The sequence below is a fragment of the Eupeodes corollae genome, chromosome X, assembly GCF_945859685.1.
Source record: "Eupeodes corollae chromosome X, idEupCoro1.1, whole genome shotgun sequence".
NCBI classification, from domain to species: domain Eukaryota; kingdom Metazoa; phylum Arthropoda; class Insecta; order Diptera; family Syrphidae; genus Eupeodes; species Eupeodes corollae.
In genome coordinates, this window is record NC_079150.1 from 5,169,428 (window position 1) to 5,185,264 (window position 15,837).

Below are 15,837 nucleotides of genomic sequence, written 5' to 3' on the forward strand. Positions count from 1 at the left end.
AAAGCCTATTTTCTCATGACCACATATAAAATGTCTAGCACCATATTTCCTTTTTTGAAGTCTCCCTGAAAATTATTCAGATTCTATTTTTATAACAAAGTGTCAAATTGTGTATATCAATTTACTCCAAGCCAATAAGTATAACATATACTTACCTACATAAAGCGAAATATTCTATGGCTAACTATTTGCATCATCCATAACTAAGGTTACAACACGAATCAATATAAAGTTGTTATTATATGGATATCAAATTGAAAGAACCCACACGACCGACAGCAGCGTAGGGAATCCCCTTTCCCACGTCATACCAATATCTTCAAATAACATTCGGGATATAGATACATTTCAAGAGCTCTAAACCTATATGCACTCATCTTCATCATCAACATCATAATCCTGAAAAAACTTACTTTTAAAACATGCCTCAATAAACAGCGCATGTTTCAAACAAAATCTTTGAATATAAAATCTTCCTGCTAAATGCAAAGGAACAGTATTGCTTTGTGCATTTTTGGAACAGCAACATATCCTAGAATTTTATCCCCGCATATCATTATTAGTGGTCCTTGTAGAGTGTTAAAATTTTGTTTCTTTTACAACTTTTAATCATTTGAAAAAAAGTTTTTTAAACCTTATCTTATCAATTGCCAAGCAAGGAATCTTAACGAATTTGAATTATTTATCCTTTTCATAAAGTTTAGAAATAAAACTTACAACATTCCGGCAAACGTTTTTGCATTTTTTGTTTTATTTATTTTCTTTTATTTCCTTACAAAACTCCTTAAATACCAGAACCAAAAACGACATCAGCTGACGAAGATGGCACGTTATCGTGGAGCGTCTACATTTTTCATCATTGCGTCCTTGATGTTGTTAATGGATGCAACAGAACCTAATCAGTGCCAAGCTCAATATACCACAGGTAAGTCGACTATATTCAAGTGTTTAGTTTGTGATTTGACAAAATAGTTTCAATATTTGTATACAATCTGTAACTGTAAATTACACTTCTAATCTGGAATCAAAATTGTCTTTCTTTGCATTGAATAATAACATACATTTAGCTGTTAAGATATATTGTTTCCATGTAGATATTTTTGTATATTTCCAATACTAGACCTTCGTTGAAAGAACCGAGAGGAGCTGATTTAGATATGTCTTTGCTTCTTTTAAGCGATGTTTTGTGGACGATCTTTGTTTTTCAAAATTTAACAGAATGTTTGCTTCTCAAGTTTAGTAGAAAGAGCGAAAGACAATACTTTTTGTATTGGTTTTAAACAATATAAGGAGAATGTTGAACTAGAAAGGTAAAATTGAATTGCTTTAGTTGAAAGGAGATCAAGATGTAAAAGACAGGCTTTGTCAAACATTTATAATTCTAATGTATCTCGGTATGATACAAAATTTGATTTTTAACACGAATGGAACTTTATAGATTTTGAACAAGTTAAAATAAATAACTAGCCATAATTCGCTTACCGTGATTATAAATCTAAATTAATGTCAAATCCTAATTATGTTGCATTTTCCTTAAAACTTATTACACAATGTACTGCAAAGCTTCCAGAATTAAAGCGTATTAGTTCTCGGGAAGATTTTATTCCGGTTAATTTATTGTTTAAAATACTTTTTGTTCAGTTTAAATAAATGCAGAATTGACAATTTTAAAATTCTTAAACGTGACAAGGTCCCTAGAACCTTAATGAGAGATTTTAATATACGTACGTTCCGAAAGATTTGTTCGTGAATATCGACTTCAAAGACATTTTCTTAAACAGCTAATAATACAGGAAGATGCAGAAAGGACTCTTAAAAAGATTGAGTGGGTGATTACTTTAACATAGCAATTTAAAAAAAAGTGAGCATTTTGACTGACCCAAAAAATCTCACGAACCAATAACGGTAGCGGCTTGAATTAAATTTTATATTATGTATTGAATTTCGACTTAAACATCTATTTTAAAATTAAAAATACTGCCTTAAAAATAAGTTCATCTTTTAGAAAATATTGCTCAAAACTTTCATACAATTTTGTATAATAATCCACAAGTCTTTTTTTGCATAAATATTAAAATCTACTAAAAATAGTACGCAAAATTAGTAAAAACTGATGTTCAATTTTCAAAATGTAGTGAATAAATGAAGTTATTGATTTCAAAATTATTTCATTATGTGCTAAATTTTCTAAGAAAAATCCAATCTGTATTTGATTACATACTCGTAAAATCTCGCTAACAAAAATAGAATTTTGTAGAAAAATCAACTGACATATCAACTGAAAATGTACAAAAATAAGAACAAACTAATTAGGAATGGTTTTCGACTCAAGTAAGAGGAAAACATAGAAACATATTGACTTAAAATTATTTAACATCAAACAATATATTGTTATGAGTGTTTTGCACAAGTTTTAAGCAAGACAAATCGACAGACAGAATGGGGTACGAGTATTTGTCGCATCCCAGAATCTTTTTTAAATGTGTTTTGTAGGTTTTTTGAACTGTTTAAAAAAAAAATTAATATACATATAATGCAGGACAAATAATTTATGCAACGCACAACATTCACTTACATCACTTCATACATCATTGCCATTGTTAGGCGCTCTTAGCACACAAAGATATGAATACGTAAATAGAAATATACAAATTGTTGTTACTTAACTTAAAGCTATTTTATTTGAAGATCTCTTCCATATAACTTATAATTGACTTCAAATTTTAGATTTTCTAAATTTGTTAGGAACACAGATATTCCTTAAATTACTTTGCGCAGTTTGGATTTTTCGCTGTTAAGGGGAATACGAAGCGAATCGTTTCCAATTCGATATCTAATTTTCGACTCACTTCGATTTGATCAATTACCAATTACGAAGCAAGTCGTAAATAATTATTGTACTTCTAAATAATTGACAGCTGATTTCCACACGAAATAGGCTAGAACAGCAGATACAAAATCACACTTTTGCCAACTAAAACGATTCGCTCCGTATTTTGTAATTAGGTTACATTTTTATGTTTCATTTTGTTAGCGTAAATCCTAAAATTGATCTTAAAGAATTATATTCTCAAGGTATTAATAAATTGATGATGTTTCAACGTTTCTTATTATTTTTAAAAACACAATTTGCAAACACAAATATAGCTGATGATATTATGTCCTTATCTGGTGAAAACGAACAACCAACCTGGGATAACTCAATTAATAAGTAAGTCAAATTGTTTGTTGTAAGACAAAATGCTTTGGTAACAAGATTTTGTATGAAGAAAACTTAAATAAATGCATTTTTAGTTGCGTTGAACCACTTAACATGTGCAGTCCAGGCTCCAGGAGCTGCTGCACTGGGAGCACTTGCCGTTGCGACACTTGGGACAACAACTGTAGATGCCAAATAACTGATGAAACGTCCGTACAAAATCCATCAAACAAGTAAGTTGAATCATAATACCCTGACAGAAAAAATCAAACACCCGGTTTTAACTTAATTTTTGTTCACGTTCCTACTTTAAATAGTTACTGACAAGCTTAACCATGAGAGAACTCCCTCAATAAAATTGTGTTTTAATTGAATTTATTCAAAATTATATAATCCTGTGTCTCAAACTTTCTTTAGCTTGTCTTGTTTAAAAGCCTTAAATTCATTGAATATTATGAAACAATATTCTTATAATGCAAGGAACCTTTGTATAATTCCAACATTTTTATTTGAGGTTATGGACGAGAGACAAGCCCCAACTGAAATTCTGCCTTAAGGCCCACTCAACATACGAATCTTAATAGATTGTTACTGCCAACATACAATTGGATGGGATATTGAGTTTACCTTTAACCAGGTTTTTCGCTATCACATTATATGTTTGGAAAAAAACTCTCTATTAAAAAAAGAAGGGATTTGAGAGGAAAATGCAGCCATCTTAAAAAACAATTGTCTTTTCTTTCATAACTCTCAAAAAGTAAATTTTGTTCACAAATTGGCCTAGAAATTACTTATTGTTAAAACAATTATTGTTAAATTGCCCTAATCAGGTTTGGTATGCAATTAATTTTATTATTGAGTAATAACGTTTTTTAGTACCCGTGGCATGATGGTTATTGCGTTGGACTGTCATGCCAGAGGTCTTGGGTTCGATCCTTTTAATCACGGGTACTGCCTCTTGCGAGGAATTGACAAATTCCCCAAGAGTAATTCTTGTCATAAAAAAGTGCTTTCTCAAATTAGCCGTTCGGATGCGGCATATAAATTGTAGGTCCCATCCATCCCTACAATTACTCGCACACAGGAATGGTTAAGAGTTGTAAGTCACTAGGCCCTGGTTCTCTACGGACTGTTGCACCAATTAATTTATTTATTATTTTTAATAACGGTTTTATACATTTATAAGAATACGTTTTTCAAATGAGTGTTATAATACTGCACCTTATGAACTCTAATTCCCATTAAATTTGTTTTGACCACTTAATATTTGGGGTACTTAACAGCGAAATTTTAAAGTTAAGCTTTATCGAGATATCTTATCTTATACACTATCTTATCTGTTGACCAAACAAAGTTATAATTTTTGAATTCGAATTTCAGACATCTTGTGTCTTAAATTCGAATATCGCCTGTAAATTCTTCTATCACATCAGGTTTTTAAAATATGGCTCTTTAAAAATACTAAAACAATCATATATCTCTAAACAAAAAAATTAAATTTTAAAGCCATTATGAAAACCTTATCTACCAGTATTACTAACTACTTTTAGTCAAAAAGTCCAACTGAATGATAACAAAAAAAAACCATCACTTGGTTTAAATGTTTTTCATTTAGATTTACCTATCTAAGGCAATGAAAACTACATACATCAGATCTTAAACAACTTTTAGGTGCATTTTTATTGTTAAATTGTTATTCATTCATAAAAGGATGTAATATAATTTTGTTTAATAAACAGGGGTGACATTTTTACAAATGCCGAGAAACGCAGTTGCATTAGACGTGGTGGGGCATGTGACCATCGCCCGAATGAATGTTGCTACAGCAGTTCCTGTAGATGCAATTTGTGGGGCTCTAACTGCCGATGCCAACGCGTTGGAATCTTCCAAAAATGGGGTTAAACGTTTGCTTTTAATATTAATATTTTTTTTAAATCATAAAGATTTAATTTACACAAAATACAGAAATAACTATTTTTATGTCTCTAAATAACAATAATGCAACGTACATGGAAATATATATTTAATTATTTATTTACAAATAGTTTAACGACACTAAATAAAAAAACTGAGCTGCAACGAATTTAAACTAAAATTTATAAAAAAAATAATTAGTTTATTATGTATGAAGCCATGAAAATTTATTTTTGTTTAGCAAAGATAAAATATTTCTGTGCTTTTTTGCAATAAACGATCTAAAATCGAATAAAAATGCAGATACAAAACACTATTTTATTAAAATATTCACAAGCCAAAGAAATACTTCTTTAAACTTAAATGAATTAAGTTTTAATTTTTTATTTAAGTTTTCATTAATTTTTACACAAATCCATTTGAAGTAATACAAATTTATAAAATGTATTTATGTTGCTGTATATTAAATAACATAGCACATCGGAGAGTAAGTAAGCTTTAGTAATATACAAATATTGAAATGAAAGAAAAACATTTACATATTTATTTAATTAATTATACAAAACTTTCATCCAAAAAGGGAAACATAACAAATGAATTTAATAGATGTAATAAAAAAAAAAAACAATAAATGTGAATATTAAATGTTTTGATATTCTAAATACTATTTTAATGAAAGAAATTCTAAATATACAAATTATATAAAATAAAAATATAGACACAAACATATGTGAGTATATAGATGTTATTTTACGAAAATATTTATTATAAATGTGTGTATATGCATGTGAAAACAAGGTTTCGAATGAATTGTTATACATTTTTGCTGATGGTTGAAACTGAAAATAAAAATTTAAAACAATCAATTTTGAATAAGATGACAAGAGCTTGTAATACAGGGTTAAATCAGTGTTTTATTTATTATATACTAGCTGTTACCTGCGGCTCTGCTGATGAACTAATGATTAATTTTCATAGTGAAACTAACTTTAATAGGGAATTAGAGCGTTTTTTACACTTCAGAATTTTCAGAATCATAGCCTTACACACGCACAAAATACAAAACTTAATTAACATTTAACTATTACAAAACAAAAAACAAAATGAGAGCGTTTACGATAGTGGAGCACTGGTTCTAAATAATGATTTTAATCCCACCTTATTTAAATTTAAATCTATCGATGAACAGTTCAAGTTCTATAAAATGCTCATTTGACTTAAAGCTTCATTCTTCCCATAGTTAGTTCTATGGAAGTCTATATGTATAAAATCAAATGCCAGCAGGCGATGAGTTCCGCCTCTGTAATTCAAATGTAAACAAGATAGCAAATAAGGTGCATCAATTTCACCATTAATGAGTTGATGAAAAAATACTCAGTCATTGTTAACACGCCTTTGATGGAGAGATTGCATTTGAAGAAGTAGAATACGATGTTCATAGGGAGGCAGATCATAAGTATCATCCCAAGGAAGGCCCTTTAGGGCAAAGCGAATAAAATTATGTTGAATTGATTCAATACGTTTTCTATGAATTTCGTAATGGGGAGTCCATACCTACGAAGCATATTTAAGATGAGGACGAACATGGTAATTATACAAAGAAAAAGTAACATAGGGATCATTGAACTCCTTTGCACAGCGTTTTATAAACAGAAAAGGGAAAAGGTGGCTTCCGTGGGTAACACCAGACTGAACAACAAAAGGAATGACAATTTCTAAATTTTACCTCATAGGATCGGTTTTCAAAGTATGATTTAATCCCAGCTAAGAAAAATGGTGGAAAACCAAGAGCCTTAAGTTTTAATAAAATAATTCCGTGGCTAAGTTGGTCAAAAGCTTTAGAAAAGTCAGTGTATACACAGTCAACTTCATAACCTTGTTCTAAAGCGTTTGAACATGATATGTTTGAGAAAGTGAGTTCGCGAATGATATATTTACTAAAAAATGCTACACTTTCACAAACAACTTGTTCAAACAATTTAGGAATGCAAGAAAGCTTTGCAATGGGTCTGTAGTTTGTTGTATCCGCCTTGTTACTTTTCTTAAAAATTGGTGTTAGAAATGACTTTTTCCATATGCTGGGAAATTTGCCTATTTTTAGATAAAGTTTGAATAAGAACGTAAAGGGCTCAACTACAGCATTGCTACACTTTTTTAGTACTATCGGGGGAATACCATCGGAATCGGCTGAGCAGTCATCATTTAACGCAGATAAAAGATCAAGGACCGTACTCTGTAGCAAAGGTATGTGACTACAGCTAGTATGCGAAAAGGAGTAAAGATTGTGAAAATATACTTCATCAACTTCTTCAGGGCTATTAACAAAGGACTCACGGAAATTTGTTGCGAAAGCGTTACAGATATCCACAGTTTTATCTAATGAAAGGTTCGTGTAAGTGAAGTTAACTGGAAAGCTATCTAAAGACAGAAAGAGACTTAAATTGGTTAAAGAGTTCAACATAAAAAGAGAAGTTGATTTGAGACAGAGTTTTGAGATACGTTTTCCATGCCATATTTCTTTTGTTACACAGTAAACGCAATTCTTTCGTGTACCAAGGATGGCTAAGGTTTGTATTTCTTGAAAAATAACATTTCACACTACTTAGCACATAAATGTACAGAGTAGAGAACACAGCACCTTGAGCGACTAGACTATGTAAGGTGATAACAACAAAAGACATTAATACAAGACAGAAGGATAGAAGAGACAGAACAACAGATAGAAAGAACACATGACAAGAGCACGCGGTAGGTTTCGAGACGGTCACGGTCTGTCTACTACGAAGCTTTATCAGCGACTAGTCCGTTGCCTATTAAACATTTCCATTGAAACACAGGTTTGGTTAGTCTATTGAACAAAAAGCAAAACAACACAAAAATGGTAAATAATTTTCTAACCTAAAAATATTGTTTTCAAATTCATGTATGAAAGTAAAACTTTACAAATATGGTGAACTAAAGGGAAAGCATTTCTCTAAGTATGAACACTTGTTTCTTACTTCATAAATCACAATATTGAGATAAAACATACATTTAGTAACACGGTTTGATCTTTTTTTCCAAATTATAGTTATATTTTTTGAGAAACAACATGCATCTACTATACTATATTTTAATCAAGTAGTCTTTTTTCTGGAGAGAAAAAGCCGTTTTCTCAGCTCCGGTAGATCCAATTTTTTTACTTGCGACACATAGGAACTATACCTATCGCAAGTTTTGCAACTCGAGATTTTAATCAAATATAACATAGCGATGGTAGAGAAGCCGAAAAAAGTGTATCCCTTGATTGCGTTCGTCCGTCTGTCTAAAGCATTGGGTTGATTGATTTAAGATTTTTTTTTTCAAGTCCTCATACAAATTTTGTGGTCAAAAATCAAACATTCGAATTTTCTCAAAACGACCGATATTTTTTTAATTTAATTTAATTTTTTTTTCTACAAACGTTTGTTTGTATTACGTTCTCTCAAGAACCGATTTCAATACTTTTATTTTTCCACAAGTTCTTATAAATACTGTCTCAATAATATTTTATGATTAAAAATGCCATTGTTTATATTTTTTATATTTAAAAAAAAATATTTTTTTTATTGGAAATTCGATAAATTAAAAATAGGTCATTATTTTTAATGAAACTAAGATTTTAAAGGTATATTTATAAGCTATAAATAACATAGACAACATTAATTAAAAAAACTTGTACATATTTTTGTTAAATTGAAAAACAAATATTTAATGTAAATGGGTAGATCTGTTGGTAAGGAAACATTTTTTAATCTCGAATGAATAGATTTAAGACATTAGTATCTTGAAATTATTGATTAACATTTAAGGTTCTTATAAACATATATTTTCAACCGGAGGGTGGTATTCTTTTCTGTTGAGGTATCACGATTCAATTTTCATATTTTGTTTCTGGGTCTTTACATGTTTGTAGTTAACTGTCTCACTAACTCCGATAAATATGATCGCATTGAAAAATCTAAAATGTTTATATACTTAAAATAAAACCTTCAAAAATGTTTTCTAGTTTACTTATTTACTTTACTTTTGTTTGTGCTACAGCGCATTGTGCTCCTGGGCCTCATTTAATAACTTTCGCCAGCTTACTCGTTCTCTAGCTTGCTGCCTCCAGTTTAGAATACCAAGTTGACGTGCGTCGGCCTCAACTTGATCACTCCACCGGAGATAAGGCCTGCCTCTGCTTCTTGTTCCCTCAGGCTTAGCGTTACGTGCTGGAGCTTCGATGTTCATTCGCTCGACATGCCCTAGCCATCTTAAGCGTTATACACACAGTTTTTCACCAGTGGCAAGTCGCTGTACAGCTCGTATAGCTCCTGATTAAATCTTCTCCGCCAGATGTTACTTTGCCTGTCGACACAAATCGAACCATATACCGTACGCAGAATCTTCCTCTCGAAGATACCAAAAGATCCTTCCTCCGCCTGGCAGAGGGTCCATGCTCCTGCAGCATACAGCAAGACTGGGATGATTAAAGTTTTGTACACCGTCCTTTTGTTACTTCGCGATAGGGCCTTATTCCTCAACTGCTTACTTAGGCCAAGGAAACAGCGATTAGCAAGGGTAATTTTGCGTTTGATCTCCGTGCTGATGTCATTTGCAGAATTAAAAGCAGTGCCCAGATAAACAAATTCGTTTACCACCTCAAAGTTGTACCTGTAAATTGTCACATTTTGACCAAGTCTACGGTGTGAATTGACTCTATTTGACAACAGTAAATACCATTTTCTTCGCCTTAGACTCTACATTAGAGAAAGCACCCGTCACTGCTCGGTTGGTTTTCTAGTTAACCTTTGCTTTATTGAATTGTATTCATCAACTCTTTGGAATTTTTCGCTAGCTTGTAATATTTCGTATACCCCTGCTAAAATCCGGGACACCAATTGTGTAATAATGATTTTGCTCGTTTGTACTTCTTTTGTATATTTTGTACATATAATTAAGTTTTGTAACTAGATTTTAATACTTTGTATTTCCTTCTAATTTTCTAATATTATTCCAATAATTTGTATGTAACTAAACAGGCATATAATAGATATCTGTGCTGCTGCTTTATGTGATCGTACTTAAAGTTAAAATGTATACATGAGCATGCTGTGTCATCTTGCTTTGGATAAAAATAAAACCTCAAGCTCTTCAGCTTTGATTACTTTCCGGAAATTCCGTCATACATTTTACATAACAGGCGAGTGTTAATCTGTATATCTCAATCTTCTTCTTTTGCTCTTGTGCAGTGTTTTTGTGAGTGACTGCATAAGTGCAGCAATAACTAACAAAACATTAATGTTGACTGTTTAGCTCTCTTAGCCGACGTTAACTTAATAAAACTGCATCGGTTTTAGCCAATAAAACAAAACGAAAAACGGCAATAAATATATATGACCAAAAAATTCATTCACAAAATTATTGACTCATAGAGTCACTGCAGCTATCTGCCAGCGCGTCAAATTTCAATTGGAGATAGATTTTGAAAAATATTACTTTAACTAATCAAACTAATGTATACCTAATACCGGTATTCAAGTTATGACATTAAGGGAACAGTTAAAGCTATCAAGGGTTTCGATCACTGAAACCAATCATTGTATTTTTTTTGGCAGGTTGTTTAATGCGATCATTAAATATTCCTGTCATTGAAAAAAATTTCATCATTAAAATCCACTGAAAAATGTACATAAAGAAATCCATCATTGGAATTGTGGGAAATTGGAACGATAGATTTCAATTTTGAAGTTAAAGGAATAAGCCATTCAGGAAAATGATTTTCTGTCCGGAAAATAGAATAATACATTTTTAGCGAAAAATAACTACGCAGTTGAACTTGAACTTTTCTCAAAAAAATCTATTTGTGAATTCCGATGGGTCAATACATTTTTTTTATTTATTTTTTAAAAGGACAAACATTCAAACAAATTTTCGGATTCATTTCAATGAATGCTCCTTAGAGAGTATTAATATGGTGTTCATTTTTAAATCAGGTGGAAAATATATCAAAAACGTAATTCAACCTGTTTCATTTTTCTCAAAAAGATTAAGCTTATCGCAAGAAATACCTAGACAACTAAAGAAAGTGCAAAACACAGTGTAACTCAGATTCTAAAAAACGAAATTCGTTGAATTTAAATATTGAAAAATAAATTAATCTTTTAAATGTTATTTTAAAAAGTTAAACATTAAAATAAAAAAAGCAATGCAAAAATAATATATTGCCGACTTGGCGCACGAACTATCTCATGTATCCAAACATTTTGTTTAAAAATATTCCCTGTATTTAAAAATGTACCTGCAAACAAAATTATTTTCAAGAATTTGAATTCCATTTGATTTCTCAAAAACACCAATTTTCAAATAAAGAAAAAAAATTAAACAAAATTTTAAAAAAAATCTATCGGTTTGTTTCTTAGAAAATTTGAATTTTCGATTTGTGACCAAAAAAATTGTATTGAGACTAATGTTATTTTTAGTCTTAAAAGAGATGAAAAAATGCCTAACGCGAACTGGCTTAGAAAAATTTAAATTCCACATTTGAAGTCGATCAACGTGTTGGTTTGGGATTTAGGGGTCAGGGCAGACAGACGAACTGACTGACGGAATCGAGAGACCCAATTTATTCAACTGTTCTACCATTGTAATGTCATGTTTGATCAAAATCTCGATTTAGAATGTTTTTACGAATGCAAACCTTGCCATATAGTTTCTATATGTCACCAGCAATAGGTTCATCCTAGAATTACAATGCGAACGTGTCCCAACTTTTAACCATGGAAATTGCCCCAGATTTTAATATTAAGAATTTAGTGAGTATTTGGCCAATTCGACGAAAACAAAAACAAATTATTTCGTGAAAAACTGTTAGTACAGAATCCGACAATTTTTGATTTTTCTCAGTTTGGGCTAAATTGGCTTGGAAGTAAATTACCTCAAAATCGAATTGAATTACCAATAGTGTCCTATGATTTTTTGTCACAATCAGATCCAAAATACCAACATTGGAGCTTGTTAAACGAGGTAAATTCTCCTGCGAAACGTAATATGGAATCATAAGCATTGGAGATTGATCTGTAAATCAGTCTATAGTGGTGAAAAGCAAATTTCATATTTTGACCTCATAAATTAAAATTGAGAAAGAATAAATAAGTACGAATTTTTGAAATCCTTACGATAGAAAACCCCCATATTTTTAAAGCAAAAAAGAGGCTGATAACTTCCCATCTCGTCTATCGATTTCTCTTGCTTAAGAAATATTCATAACAATATTTTGTGTTGGAAACCTTTTCTCATCAGTTTGTTGTTTTTTTTTGTCTTTTGCCTTTTTTTTGAAGTTTTTAGTTAAAGGTTTCTAAAAGATAAACCAAACATTACGAAATAGTTTGATTTCAAAATCTATTTCTGTTAACGACATCGTTAATTGAGAACAAATTTGTATTAATTTTATTGGCATTTCTTGAACTGTTTTTATTTCTTATATAAACAATTATTCTAAGAAAACTTAGCACACAATAAAATTACAATTAAAGTCAATGCCTTTATTTATTCATAAGATATCGAGAATCGAACATCAATTTTAACTATTTTTTGTAGATTTAAATTTTTATGAAAACACTAATCGTCTGATTCTTTTTACTGAAAGTCGAAAACAATAGTTTCTATAAGATGAAATTATTTCGAAGACAATATTTTCAAAACTTTAATTTATAAAATTGAAGTCAATCGACTAAATGGTTTGGGCTGTTTTGGAAAGAAAGACAGACGGACGGAATCGAGGGACCTACTTTTTTCTACTTCCTTACCTACGTAATGTCATGTCTGATTAAAATCTCGAATTCGAAATTTTTACGAATGCAATACTTGCCATATAGTTCCTATATGTCACAAGTAAAATGTAAACAATATGAAAAATTACTTTCAAAATATAGTGAAAGATAGCCCGAGGCTGAAAAATAGCAAGTAATACAGAAATTTAATTCTTTCCTATGGAAAGTTATTATAAAGCTATTCTGACTTATATAGAAAAATTTAAGCACTTCCTCTAGTTGAAGTCAGAACTGGTTTTTGCTTATTTATACCAAAAATAATCAATTAGTAATTGAGTATTTTTGATTCATACGGTCTTAACAAAAAAACAATGTACACCGACACGTCCTTCTACCCCTTTCTCCCTTTCCTAGTGCTCACACTGTGTCTTTACATAATAAGTGTATTATACCCTTGACCGTGCTCTTATTATACGAGTAAAACACTTAGAGATGTCTTAAGATCTTCCCCAGCATTCAATTCACACCATAAATACAGCACCTGCTCTAAAAATTGAATTTACGTTAATTTAAATTTTCATTCATACCGTTCATCATTCTATCGTACCACACCTTTTAACAATGCGATTATGACGCTATAAATAATAATATATTAAAAACAAAATATAAAGAACATAATTTCATTAATAAACAAGCTTTAATTCGGATTTTGCATTTGGCCTTTGGTTAGATTTTACTTGTTTTCATTTTATGGATTATAATAACTTAAGAACTCTTCTGTTTAAGATTCTACGAACAAAATTCCAGTTTGACTAGTGTAAAGTAGGTATAATAAAAGACAAGTTTGCGTTTATTTATTAATTTAGGCTTTAAGTTTTAAATAGAAATGATAACTTCTAGGTTTTAATGGTATATTTGTTTTCATGAACCTATCTATATTAGATAGCACAGAATTTTAAGAAATAAGTTAAACAAAAAGTGTATAGCTGGTATTTTTAGGGTATAGAAAATATTTAAGGCCTTAGGAACATTATGTATTATAATTTGCGTAATTCAATTAATTCTTAAGTTAATTCTTAAAGCTATCCAAACTTGAACTTTTTCTATTGTATCACAAACAGCTTTGTTTTTTTTTTTTTAATTTTAAGTTAATATCCTCTAAGTGTCTTTAAAAACTTTCAAAAAAGTCCTATAGCATTGACATCGCACAAAGTGTATTGCTAAGTTTGCAAATTCCAGATCTTTCTATTCTACCGGACTAATTCACAAATCGTTAATTTTTTAGAATTGGCCGATACTTTTTCTCTATATTCTAGATATAGACCTCGTTTTAAAGATTGTTCCACTTATAAAAACATTATGAGTATTATAAAAACAAACAACCGAATATATATTAGAGATACTGCAGAAAAAATCCGATTCTTTCTAACCCAACTTTACAATAATATAATTGCCGATTATTAGGCTGCCGGCAGTTCTTATATTATTTGGTGCTTTACTAACTTTTTTAGACTTATTTAACAAAATGCAATACAAGAAATCCATCAGCACAATGAGAAAATCCAAAAAACCAACAATTTGATTTTATTAAATTTCTTGACCAATATTTTGACTTTTTATGTCCAAATCTATGAACTACGAAAAAAAGTATCATTTCTTTTTGTGTAAACTAATATGAGACGTAATTTTTACCTTCAACTTTCTTTTTAAAAAAATCTATAGTTTTAAATTAGTTTAAAAAGTCTACTTTGCTTATCATCGCCCTCACTTGTGCTTTTTGCTTCAGTACAAAATAAGAAGACTTTTTAGGGAGAGTTTAAGGGCATATAAATGATGATCTGCACCGAAATTGGACTTTGTCAGAATTATTTTGAAGTAAGTATATTTTCATATCTATTTTTTTCTAAAGCGAAACAAAATAAAATGCAAGACTGGGTCGTACGAACTTGCTCATATATCCAAAGAGTCTTTTAAAAATATTTCTTATATTTTAAGATCTAAAATTGTACCCGCAAAAAAGATTGCTTTCAAAAATGTAAACCCCATTTGATTTCTTAAAAAAAAAACTTAAATTCTCTAAATTTTTATTTGAAGATCGTTAGTAGGTACTTTTTTTTGAAATTAATTTTGTGTATATAAAATGTTCAATTTTAATTTAGAAATATTTTTGGTATGCAGTTACTTAGAGCTTATTAAAATACGTATAATTTCGTCAAAAAATTAGGACACATTTTCAAGATACCAAATTTCGAAAAAAAATGTTAATGTTATTGAAATCGGTTGATTAGTTCATGAGAAATCTTAAAAACAAAATAAGAGGTTTATTGAGGTGGCCCTTCTGAAGCAACACAAAAATGTGTTTTAAATTGAAAAAAGCCAATTTAAGTAAAGAAAAATGTAGCGAAAATTATTATTATTATGTCAGTCTGTTTTTGAGAAAATTCGAATTTACGGTTTTTAAGCAAAAAATTGTATGTGGACTACTTTTATTTTTAGTCTTAAAAATAAAGAAAAATATCTCCTAACTCAAATCGGTTCAAAAGCTTAAATTCCAAATTTGAAGTCAATCAACCCAATGCTCTACGGGCCAGGACAAACAAACAGACGGACGGAATCGAGGAATCCACTTTTCTCGACTTCGCTACCATCGTTATGTCATGTTGAAATTGTGTACGAAAATGCAAAACTTGCCGTATAGGTCGCAAGTAAAAAAAACACTTATTAGTGTGTTTAAAAATAAGAAATTTTTTAGTTTTAGAAATTGTAAAAATTAATTGTACCTGTGTACACAAGAAACGTCAATATTATCGCATCAAACAACAATTGTATTAATACCACACAAAAAATCAATGCCATTTATCAACATTGGAGTCAAACACATATAGCGATATTATTACTTTAAACATGTCCCAAAGAGGTTCAAAAATATTTATATGTTTGATGCAATTATAC

The 15,837-nt window shown here is 30.2% G+C and overlaps 1 protein-coding gene across 1 annotated transcript; it reads left to right on the plus strand.

The window, feature by feature from the left end:
* Positions 1-488: 488 nt before the first annotated feature.
* LOC129953311 (uncharacterized) lies at positions 489-5,444 on the plus strand. The gene is made up of 4 exons (XM_056066390.1): positions 489-925; positions 3,148-3,211; positions 3,295-3,432; positions 4,939-5,444. The coding sequence occupies exons 1-4, from the start codon at positions 823-825 to the stop codon at positions 5,099-5,101; spliced, it is 468 nt and encodes a 155-aa protein (XP_055922365.1). The 5' UTR covers positions 489-822; the 3' UTR covers positions 5,102-5,444.
* Positions 5,445-15,837: the final 10,393 nt, after the last annotated feature.